Source organism: Alligator sinensis, unplaced genomic scaffold (assembly GCF_000455745.1).
Source record: "Alligator sinensis unplaced genomic scaffold, ASM45574v1 scaffold308_1, whole genome shotgun sequence".
Taxonomy (NCBI): Eukaryota; Metazoa; Chordata; order Crocodylia; family Alligatoridae; genus Alligator; species Alligator sinensis.
The window spans coordinates 1,145,124-1,157,466 of record NW_005842041.1 but is presented as its reverse complement, the minus strand read 5'-3'; the positions used below and the strand labels follow the sequence as shown (position 1 = coordinate 1,157,466).

Genomic DNA, 12,343 nt, shown 5'->3' with positions numbered 1-12,343 from the left:
TTTGTTCCATCCAACAGGGGTGGATATGCGACCATGCCATCACATGATACTTAGAAAACCAAAGCTACATTTAATTGTACCATGCAGTGTCAGTGAGATGCTTCAAATCTAGTTTCAGATGCCCGTGGTGGGAAAGGTCGTTCAGGGAATCCAGATGAAGATCAAGAATCTACAATCAATCAGTCTGTTGCCTTGGCCATTGCTGGGAATCAGTTCAACCTCCTCAGGACTTCTGGTGTATCTCTGTCTTCATTGGTATGTGTGCAGTGTTTTGCTAGCCTACCCTCATTCCTTCCTTCATTTCTCCTACTGTTTTCTTTCAATATTTTCTTTCTTCCTTTCCCTGTGGTTCCTGGAAATCTTCAGCTCAGCAGGGGCTTGGGTTATCAAGGGAGACGCTCACTCCACCAGGATTTGAAACCTGTATGAGCTGAATCTATGCCACCTGCTGGTTTGCCTTTGCCAAAGTGAGCCAGACTCCCACAGCCATCTGGTTTTTGTACCACTACTTCTTCAGTCACTGCCAGGCACTGCACTGTCCCTGCTCCTTCCTCCACAGGACCCTGCCCCACCACCACCAGTCATAAGCATCCCTCAACATGCTCCATAAAGCAGCCAGGCAACATATTTAAGTATCATTACCTGCAGAATTGGGAGCACTTGGGCAGAACTCTTTTTTTTTTTTTTGATGCCGATGTTAGGATTGTTGCTGGGAACATATAGAAATACTGTGGGGAGCTACTCTTCCTCTTTTTACACCCACACCCTAGTACTAATTCCAGAACCTTAGGTGTGCCTTTTGGAAAATATAATGGGTATATCATAAATTGGGAATCTGGAATAGATGGAGCACTCATGATGCTAGACTCCACTAGTTATTTAAATAACACGACTTTCTCCTTTTTCTCCTCTCGTCAAATATGTTTGTTTTTATCAACTGCTAGCCTTACAAACAGTACAGCATGCTGAGTCCTGATGCCACTCGCAACCTTCTGATCTGTTTCCTCTGGATCATGAAGAATGCTGATCAGAACCTCATTCAGAAATGGATTACTGACCTTCCATCCATGCAGCTGAACAGGATTTTAGATCTCCTCTTCATTTGTGTCTCATGCTTTGAATACAAGGTAAATGGAACGTGACCCGGTTGGGTTGCTGATTTGTCCCTATGTTTTCTTTGCCTCTAAAGCAGTCCTTAATACCAGAATTCTGTGACTGAAGGGTGTAAAATAGCCCGCTTGCCATCTGAGTTTCATCTTGATTAGAGATGGACAAATTGATTCAAGTGAAATAACTGGTCCAAATCTATGATGAGAACTCAAGCGCTTTGTTTATGAGATTCTACAAAACTGGTTTAAAATTTTTCTTACTTTTTCCTTTTCATGGAGCTCTGAGTATCTTATTTCAGACAGGAAGTCAAGCTGATGTGTCTTTTCTGCCAACGTTTTCCTCCTTGAGAGGTTCAGCTAAACATCTACGAATCAAATTTCCCAAGCTGTGAAGCTTTACTCACTATTACATTTTGCACATTTCTACAATCAAATTTCTTTACTATTTTCCTTGTATAAAGAAGTTGCCTGTGAAAATAGGGGTTAGGGTAGATTCTTTCAGCCCAGAGTTGCACTGTTTCTTATCAAGTCCTGGGTAGAGAAGTGGTACTGCTAAGGTTTGTGCTTGAAGTCAGAACTCTCATCTCTGCTGCTATGTACCTCTACCGGGCCAAGTAATTTCACCCTGTGCCTACATTTCTTCACTGTAAAATTAGAATAATAATACCTACTGCTCAATGGGACTGTGAGGTTAAGTGCAATGTTGTACCAGAGCCCTACAAGAGCAAACTATTATCATTAAATAGTTTGAAATATTGGAGTATTTATCTCTCAAATGTCACCTTTCTCTTTACTTCCAGATATATCTGTGTATTTGCTAACAGTACACATACCGGCTCTTTGATAGTATGCACACTGCTTTTGTAAATTGATAATGGTGTTCATTGGCCTCCACCTGTTTTGAATTGTGTCCAAAAGGGATATCAGAAGTCCCAGCAGTACACTTTGGATTAGCAGTGTGTGTGTATTTTTAACATAGGTGCTCTGAAGTGAAGAAAATGACTTTGCTTTCTTACATATGTCCAGGGCAAACAAAGCTCAGATAAAGTTAGCACTCAAGTGCTCCAGAAGTCGAAAGATGCAAAAGCCCGGCTAGAAGAGGCTTTACTGAGAGGAGAAGGGGCCAGAGGTGAAATGATGAAACGCTGCAGGACACCAGCTGGTACTTTTTGTTTTTTCCCCTTTATCTTTAATCAGAAAACTTCAAATGAGCTGGCGATCCAAATCTCTTTCCCTTTCGGGGTTTAAAGGACAGCAACAACTCTCCAAATCTTCAGTTAGCAACAGGGATGTCAAGCTCTTCACCCCACAGGCTGGATCCACACTGCATGGCCCCTTGTGCCCTGGATCTGGATCTGGACTGCAGTGCATCTTATGGGTCAGATTCGGACCATGGGCTTCCCATGGGCTGGACCTAGACCACAGAGCTTCTAGCTACAGTTGCTAGTGCTGCTGTGATGGTGCTAGCAGCTGAGCAGTTAACTGCGGTGGCTGCTAGAGCAGTGTTAGCATGGCCACCAGCCAGGGGATGAATACTGCTGATTTTTAGTCACCAGTGGCAACAAAAAACTAATTTCTGCAGTGGCATTCACCCACTAGGTGCTGGTGCTGGCAGCCATGGCTTTGGGGATTGAGCAGTGGTAGTGTTAACACTTTGGCTGCTGGCAACTGCAACAAGAAGCCCCATGGGCCTGATGACCCATATCTGTGGGACAGATCTATCCCACAGGCCATATGTTTGACATCATTTACTATAGTAATTGACCCTTATATCTGTTCCAGGATTTTTTTTGGGGGTGCTTTTCTATGTATAAAATTGTCAAAGGCTTTTATAGTTTAGGGCTCAAATCTGTTACAAATATATAGCCAACTTACACGTGAATTTTTGGAGGTAATGTTTCTTTGACTCTATTCTAAGCACTGCATATTGAAATAATGAAGTCTGAGACACTGACAGTTACTATGGGCTCCGTAATGTAGGGCATCCTCTATATTTTAGGACTGGGTAGTGGTATAGTGGTCATGACTGCCATGAGATCAGTACCTTTCCTGGTCTAGGGGACACATTCCCTGCCTGCTCTGTCTGGGGCAAATTCTGTCCTCTGTGATATGAGGGGCATGAGTTGATATTAGCAATGTTTCTTGTCCATTATGTACCTTTTAAATGGCCCTTTTAAAATTAGTAATGAAAACAGATGTGTCTCAGACCACATGGGGGAACAGGTTTGCAAGGTTGTTCCCTTCAAATAATCACTTTTCTGACCCTATCTTAGTTGCAAGAACAGAAGGAAAAACTGTGTGCATTGAACATTTTCAGTGTGTCATGATATGGTTTCTATGATATCCCTCATACATGGCCACAGTTTCAAAAACATTAAAAATAAAGCAAGTTGCCTCTACAGTGAAAAGTCAGCTCATTAAAAAAAAAAAAGTGTTACAAATGTCTTGGGGAAACTTTTAAAAATTGCAAATTAAATTTAAAAGCCCCAGAGTTTCAGAAATGATTGACACTGCCCTTGTAGCAGGATCCCCAGGGCTGAAAGCTGAGGGATTCGAGCACCAAATGACTGTTACAGAAATGTAGATCACCCTGTATGATTAGATATCACAATGCAGGTGTTCTCTTTCCGCTTTAATCTTACTGATGTATGTTGCACTCTTAGGGAATGACAGATTGGCAGGGCTAAATGAAAACCTGCGATGGAGAAAAGAGCAGACTCACTGGCGGCAGGCAAATGAAAAGCAAGATAAGTAAGTCATTTAATAAATTTATATCACTTTTACCTAAACCAGGTTGGGTTTGGTTGTGGGTTTTTTTTCCCCAGGATGCTTTTATTACAAAATCAGCAGTTTCATTCCAGCCTCATTCTTCAAAAAGGAAAAGAAATAAAAAATAATTCCTTTGGGGGTTGGCTGTTGCTGGGACATACCAGTGAGATTCTAAAGACCTGAGGGGCTTAATCTGTGAACTATGCATCTTTTTCTTTCTGATTTAACTGTATATGAGACACATACATATGATACCCCAGGTACCACAGGGCTTATTTGACTTTTAGGGTGCTGTAGCTGCATTGTTGAATGTATGCAGCATGGCAATATGTGCTTTGTCTCGCTAAATTTGCCAGATGTAACCCATTGGTGAATTATTTACCAGAGGAGGGGGAAAAAAAAGATTCTTCTCTTATGATGTTTTTGTTACAAGTTTCAGCTTGCCATTTGTGAATACAACAGTTTTTTACTATCTGAAGTTTGAGGGTAAAAATAGAGCAGGTGACTTCTTCACTAGAAGAGAGACAATTTTTTTCCCTATACCTACTTGCATAAATGTAATCATCTTAAATAGATGCCATTTTTTTAAAAAGGGGTAGCATCTTCTCTATATTAAAGTTGTACTGAATTTCCAGAGCCCTTTTTAGTTACTTTGGCTGGGAAAAGGGGTATTGGTTTTAGTTTTTTGTCCATTGGAGTTGTAAAGATTCTGCGATAAGCAGGTAAACTGTTGTTCAGCTATCTTTTTGAGCAAAGATTTTCAGTTTTTGAATTCACTGCAGTTTAAAAGAAAGAGCAAGAAAATGCCTCTATGCTTTGTCTGTGAAGAATATGCCTATCCTTTCATCACTGAAGACATTTTGCTGCAGTATTTTTATTTATTCAAGAGCTGACTAATATAGCCGAGGAGTACTGGACTAAATTATGTGGCACAGTTGTAACTAGGTAATAGAATGCTGAGTTAGCATGATTACTAGTGTTCTCTTTCTGAAAACAGAAGCTGAAATGTTAGGACCAAATTTTGTGGACCTTTTTGTTCTCCTTCATGTAAAATTTCAATAAAAGTCCAAATGAATTTGGTCTGTGCCAAGGAAGTATAAATTGGTCCTTAATTATCAAGCTTCATGCTGAACAGGAGAAATAGGGGAAATGCTGACAAATCAGGCACTAGGGGTGTGTGAAATGGGCTCTATTTGATTTGGATTCAGATTTGCCCCAAATCAGGGACAGTGATTCAATGTGTTGATCACTATCCCTGATTCGATTTGGCCAAATACGAATCTGAAGATTCAATGCTAATTCAGAGAATCAGCGATTCAGCTGTAAACACAGCGTTAAGTGTTTTTTCTTCATCCCTCAAGGTACCAGGGGGCTTGTGAATGCTGCAATGCTGGGGCAGATGGAGTGTCCCACAGGAGCACGGGGAGACCCCCTTCATGCTTGGCAGTGAACACGGAAGTGAACCAGAAATACTTCTGGTCCACTTCTGGGTCTGCCGGGAAGTAAGCAGCCTCCCCCTCCCCCCGACATGTCCTCCGGTTCAGCTTCTTCATCCCTCAAGGTACCAGGGGGCTTGTGAATGCTGCAATGCTGGGGCAGATGGAGTGTCCCACAGGAGCACGGGGAGACCCCCTTCATGCTTGGCAGTGAACACGGAAGTGAACCAGAAATACTTCTGGTCCACTTCTGGGTCTGCCGGGAAGTAAGCAGCCTCCCCCTCCCCCCGACATGTCCTCCGGTTCAGCGATTGGCCACAGGGGGGACCCCGGGTGCCCCCCCAGACCCAGGAGGCACCAGTCAGGGGGGGGGGGGGGGGGGGGGGCACAGGGTGGCCCCCTGCATGCTCACTGGTGGACCTGGAAGTGAACTGGAAGTGCTTCTGGTCCACTTCCAGGTCTGCTATTGAGTGCACTGGGGGGACACCCCCCCCGCGCTCCTGTGGGGCACTCCACGTGCCCTAGCATTGCAGCATTCACAAGCCCCCTGGTATCTTGAGGTATGTAGAAAAAACAAAGCTGTGTCTATGTCTGAATCGCCGAATCTCTCCGAATGGATTCGGAGGGTTCCAATTTGATTCGGAGAGATTAAAGGATCTCCTGATTCGATTTGGATTTGGAGATTCAGCCACTGAATTGGGCTGAATCTCCACTAGATTGAATCAGCAACCAAAGCTTCGCACAGCCCTACTAGGTACTATTCTTGGTGTGGGCCACATTGGTTCAGTTTAATCAATTGCTCCTTTAGCTAAGAGTGCAAGTCTGCATATTGAGAGGATCCATATGTCTCTGTGCTCTCTGAATGTCTTGTTGTCCTTTTGAGCAGATACCCTGAACCAAGGGGGAGCCAAGTCTGAATGCATTTCCTATTGAAAAAGTTAGTGTTGGGTTTTTTTTCATTCTCCAGCACTTATTGGGGAGTCAGTTGGTGGCCCCCATTTTGAGCACCTATCCTGATTCTATCTCTTTTTTCCCCATGGGTCCCATTTTGTATTCACTATGAAAAGTTATCTCTACTTCAAAGCAAATGGAATATAAAGAGAGGAGTCAGTCATTTTTTTAAGGTTACTGGCCCTTTAAAAGGCTTGTACAAAATAACCATATTCGTTGGAGAGCACTGGTTTTGAGCAGCTGATTGGGAGTGAAGGTTCCAAGCAGTTGTATGTTAGAGTTGGCTCCCATTATGTCCCTCTCCTTCAGTTTATTTATTAATAAAGTCAGTCTGTTCCTAAACGTTGACTAAGACTCTTCTACTGAACACACAAACAAGATAAATCAAAATGGTTAACGTACAGGGCCTGAATCATATTGTGGTTGCGGGAACCAGTTCAAAGGATTGTGTTGTTGCTTATTTAATTTGTGCCAGTCTTGCTCATATTTATGCTTCGATTATTACAATGGTCTCCTGGCAGGGCCTCCCAATCTTTCATTGCTCTGGGTAATTGTGATCAATCAAGTTATGCCTTCTCTTCACTACCTGGCAGTCTATAAAAGTGCTGAGCTGACTCTGATGACCCTGCTGGTCTTCATTATCCATGACCTCCAGTTTCATGCAGATAAAAAATTATAGGGGAAAAAATATGGAATATTCACAGAAAGCAAATCCTGAATCCATATGAAAAGTCTACAGTAAGAACTGTTCATCCAGCCCTGGACAGAAAATCGCCTGCGAGAACTGAGTTCAGCCAAAACAGCTCCAGTTTCACATGCTGAATACTTACAAGTGACAGTTTGCACATATATAGGAACCCAGGAATTATCTGCAAATGCTTTTTTCCCCCCCGCTTTTGTAGTTGAATTTTGCATCATTAATATATTTAAGCAAATGATGGTGTATTCATGAGTTGTACAGAATCAGCAAATAGATGATGAACTTTATTGAATAAATTTCTTGTTACAAATCATGTATCAAGCTCAATATCATGCATCACCTCTGCTGAGAGGTGCAGAAGGCCTCTATTCCAGGCTTCTTCCTTAAGCCTGGTCTTGATACAGGTTTGGGTTTTAGAAAAGCCACTATTCCTTCTCGCATCAAATGGTCATTGTCTTGGCTGCACTGGATCCATAGCTCTGGAATTTGCTGCCCCTTTTTCACCTATTTCAGTCTGTCCTAAATTCTGCTTTTATGCAGCAAAAATATTCTGGGATCAGCAATATTTTCCCCCTTCCTTATGGCTGTCTTCTCTATTCTTTTCTTACAGATTTTTATAAGGGATTACTTTTATCATAACTCTATTCTGGGTGTATCACTGCAGTGTATGCTTTCAGATGTTTATTGTACAGCTCCTTGAGCAGCTTTGTCACACTGGGTCATGGGCATCCAAGTCTGGAGCCACTTGGGGATCAAGATGCCAACCTGGGTTGGGAGGAACAAGCAGATTCCAGGGGCAAGCCAAGTCAGGAAGCCAGGAGATCAGTCTGAGAATAGGGTCTAGGAAGAGGCTGAGTCAAGAAGCTGGGGGATCAGGAAGAGAGTGGAGTCAGAGATCAAAGCAAGTCAAAAGACAAAATCAGGCCAAGAGTGGAGTCAGAATACAAGCCTGAGGGAACAGCGAGGCAGTCTGGGATCAGATTAAGTCCTGTTACCCAGACAAATCATATTCTGGGTCAAACATTTATATGAGGGAAGTGGAGGTTCAGCTGACTCTGGCCAGCCACTCCAGTGCCAGTGAGTGGGTGGAGGGCTAAACTCTCCTCAAGGCTTCAGGACAGCCTCGACTGACATGGGTGGCTAGCTGTTAGGTAGCAGGCCAGGATGAGAGGCTGTGCTAGTTGGACCAAGGTCCCTGGTTTGAGGCTGTAGCATGTCACTTTGTGGGCATGTTGAGGCATAGGTGTCACTTTATAAATATTGTTCATTATTATTATGCCAATGGTAACGGCAATCGGCTATTAACAATATGTAGAAGCCCACCTGTAGTACATTTCCTGAGGATTTAAGATCTAGTGCAGGGCTGCTCAACCGCCAGCCCATGGAGCCAGGGCATCCAACCCACAGGTCTCCCCATGGGTCAGAAGATTTAGAAGTGGGGAAGCAGTGGCAGTTAATACTGCCACCTCTCCCCACAGCCAAATTCCCAAGTCATGCAGAGCTAGATGCGAGCTGGAGCATGCCCCCTTCCCTCCGCATAGCCGGTTTGGGACTGGGCCACACTGCATCTCCCTGTGGGACCAGGCCATGCCACCTCTACCCCATGTGGCTGCATTGGGCCCAGGCCAGGCTAGGCCTCCTTCCCTCTATACAGCTTGCACCGGTGCTGGGCCATGCCCCTTTGCCCTGCAAAATTGGGCCATGACGCTTTCCCCCACTACAGGGCTGGGTAAGAGCTGGATCAAGCCCCCTTCCTCCCATGGGTCTGGGCCTCCCTGGGTGCTGGATCAGGACCACCAGCTGGTTCTGTCCCACAGATGGACTGGGCACAGCCCATCCAATCCAGCCTGCTGGGCAAAACAGTTGGGCACCACTCATCTAGTATATCAGCTCCTCCCAGTAAATCTAATGGTCCTTGGGAAATGCCCTTGAATGAGATTGCTATTACCCATCCCTGTGGGAACATTCAGGATTCAGTCATTTTTAACTCTGCCTTTAGTTGATACAACTGGTTGTCATCCAAATAATGAGGAGTGCTTCTTTTCACAGAACGAAAGCTGAGCTCGATCAAGAAGCTCTGATCAGTGGAAATCTGGCTACAGAAGCTAATTTGATCATCTTAGATATGCAAGAGAACATCATCCAGGTGAGAACTCCACAGCTGGCTCTGCATCAACCTCTCTAAAAGGGAAAAAGATGCATTTTTCTGCTTCTTAAGCAGTACATATTTTAACTAAAAAAAAAGGAATCTTAACATTCACAATTAATAAAAAGGATCTTTAATGATCTCTGTTTTTAAGAAGAGAAAAGGACAAATATGCCATTTTATTACACTGTTGTTGTAAGCCCCTTTCACTCATTGAGCTTTCACCAGTGTAACAGAGAAGAGAATTTGGCCCCATTTCTACATAACTGTACTTGAAATCCAATCTCAGTTAACTTCTCAGGATACAGGGGGTTGTCAGTCCTGTTTTGAGGCTGGAAGGGGAAAGGACAGTATTGATTTGTATTGGGTAACAAAATGGGACTGGCCTGCTGCTCTTGTGGAAATGTTCTGCATTGTCATGTAAGACATCTGAATTTAGAGTTTAACCCTACACACCACTCTGGTCCATGGTACCCCTCTACCTGCATGAGGGCATATTGGCAAAAACACCTGCTTGCGGGGAGAAACTTGCAGAACCTGTTTTACCTCCCAGGGTAAAGTCAAAGGTCAGTCAAAGTTAGTGGATCTGTGACAGTTAATATCAGTTGAAGATTGGCCCCCTGGTTCTGAGGTTTTTATTTATGTGATAGGCTATGACCTCACTGCCAACACAGAGAGAGAGTAACTTATACTGCTCTTTAACTCTTGACAGTAGAAAAACGATGTACTGAAGGCTCCTGTATAGACCTTTAAAGAAGCATAAAGACCCAAACAGAAGGAAGATCTAAAAAATATGGTCCTCTGAGGATAGGTACAGGAATAAACTAAATTAAAAATAAATTGCAGGGATTCAAGGCACATGAAGGGTTTCCTCTTCCCTGCTGAGCCACTAACCCATAAGAAGTGACTCCAATAGAAATCTTTCCAATGTTGTGGTAACATGAGAGTAAGCACACACTCAAGAATGAGGAAAAACCCTGAGATTTCAAATGTCACTTTGTTTGCAGCCTAGAAGGGTCGTCTTGATGAAAGAAGTAAAATCTCCATACTTATGGGCAAGTTTATTATGGGATTCCTCTGTTCAATTTATTACTCTTTTCTGTATGTAGGCAAGTTCTGCTGTGGACTGTAGAGAGAACCTTTTGGGAGGAGTACTGAAGGTCCTGGTAAACTCTCTCGGCTGTGATCAGAGCACCACTTACCTAACACATTGCTTCGCTACACTCAGAGCACTCATTGCCAAGGTAAACTCTTGACAGGCTTACGTTTTCGTATTTCTAGTTAAGACATTAGGCAATTTTTAGAGCAGATCTCTAAGTGCAATAAATATTTACATTTGCATCCATCAAAACAGGTTTCATGCACAGACACACCGGTACATGTGTATTAGTTCATTACTGTGTGAAAATCGTTTCATCCATGGTTTAAAAATATCAACTCCTTTTAAGACATTGGGATTCTTCCAGATTTAAACTGTTATACTGTAAATGAGATGTGATGTTAGTCTCTTAATGTGAGAGGCAAGGATTTCTTAGGATGATATCTTTTATTGGATGAACTATATAGTTGGGATAGACAAGTTTTTGAATGCAAGACATTCTTCAGACCATGGAGGGTTTCTATTAATTAAATTTATATTAGTACTTTCATTCTGTCTAAATGCTAGGCCAAATTATCCATTTGTTTTTCACCAGCATATTTCCACTGACATTGATAGATTTGATAGATTTCCAGGCAGCATTTAGCCAATATCTTAATAATATAAGTCATAGCAGATCTGTTTTCAACTTTTAATATAGGGGTTTGGGGGAGAGGCCTCATTAGGAAATTGTTTAGCATTTCGTAGTGTGTGGATCTTTATTTGAAGGAGTGTTTCCACTCCAAATGCAGAAGTGAAAAATCCTTGAAAATATCCAAAAACACACACAAAAAGGACAGGAGTATCCTGTTCATTATGGCCATTTCCCATTAAGTGTAGATTACCTGACAAACTAAATTATTGGGTTGTTCTCCAAATAGGTATGAAGTTCATAAGTAAAGTCTCATTGTACATTATTTTTTAAAGCTAACTTCCAATCAAAATAATTTATAATAATGAATGCTTTGTAAAATCATTTGAATCTGTCTTCCAATTAAAGGGAGTTGGTACTATATTTTATGAAACAACTGTTCAAATAATTTGTATTGTACCACAGGGAGGTGTATGCTGTTCTATAAATGAGTAAAAATGATGGGACTTTGTCAACCAGTGTGCAGTGTAAACAGCAAGATGACACTGAAGAAAGGGCTGAGGTTGAGAACTGGTTATACAAGGTTTTACAATAAGAGATAATGGCATGTGTTTGTTGGATGTACATCTTGGTTTTTATCTATGCACGTACAATATATGTGACTCCATCGGCATTCTGTTTAAAAGTTCCTTGGAACATAGGTGTTGATAGGCTTGGACTGAAGCCATAATAATTTGTATCTCTAAAATTAAAACTTGCATAAAACTAAAATTTGGAATAGGATCAGGAATGAAAGCTGGATGGGAGGTCAGCAATGGAAATGTTTTAGGACAATTAAATAGTGTAGCTCATTGTGGTAGAAAGAACATTTCCAGGGGACAGGAGTTAAAGGGAAAATCTTGAAAATGTGAACCATGAAGGTTTAGAAAGCAGAACTCTTATCAAAAGAGCCAAAAATGTCTTATCATTTTTAATCTACTCTCACAAGTACAATGCCTGAATGCTTGGGATTGGCAATAATACTAGTGTCTTCTCTGCCTCCCTTAGTTTGGAGATTTCCTGTTTGAAGAGGAAGTGGAACAATGTGCTGACCTGTGCCAACGACTTCTACATCACTGCAGCAGCAGCATAGAGGTCACTCGTACTCAAGCCTGTGCAACACTTTACCTCTTGACGAGATACAGTTTCAGCTCTGCTAATGTAAGATTTTATTTAGAACAAAGGTACCTGTAGATATGTGGGGTGTCTGCTCTGACACACTGTAGTTACAGCGCATCAGAGCAGACCCACTTTATAGTTTCCATATTTTCATTTAAAATCAGTATGGAAACTGACAATGAATTGAAAACATGCAGATATCAACAGCCAACTGTTGTGGTGTTATGTGAATTTTTAACTAGGGAAGGAAAGTGGCAGGGGGAAAGCAGGTTGTGGCAAGGAGTTTGAAATAGTTGGTTACTCCTGTTTCATTTGAGAAAATACTACATGTCAGTAATGAACTG

At 42.2% G+C, this 12,343-nt stretch overlaps 1 protein-coding gene across 4 annotated transcripts in view; it reads left to right on the top strand.

The window, feature by feature from the left end:
• DOCK8 (dedicator of cytokinesis 8) overlaps positions 1-12,343 on the top strand; it is a 163,011-nt gene that overhangs the window by 126,290 nt on the left and 24,378 nt on the right. For all 4 annotated transcript variants that reach the window (XM_025202973.1, XM_025202972.1, XM_014519464.2 and 1 more), the window contains 7 exons: positions 113-255; positions 945-1,127; positions 2,136-2,271; positions 3,773-3,860; positions 9,015-9,111; positions 10,221-10,355; positions 11,889-12,041. In XM_025202973.1, the coding sequence (XP_025058758.1) occupies positions 113-255; positions 945-1,127; positions 2,136-2,271; positions 3,773-3,860; positions 9,015-9,111; positions 10,221-10,355; positions 11,889-12,041 (935 nt within the window). The remainder of the gene's footprint in view (positions 1-112; positions 256-944; positions 1,128-2,135; positions 2,272-3,772; positions 3,861-9,014; positions 9,112-10,220; positions 10,356-11,888; positions 12,042-12,343) is intronic.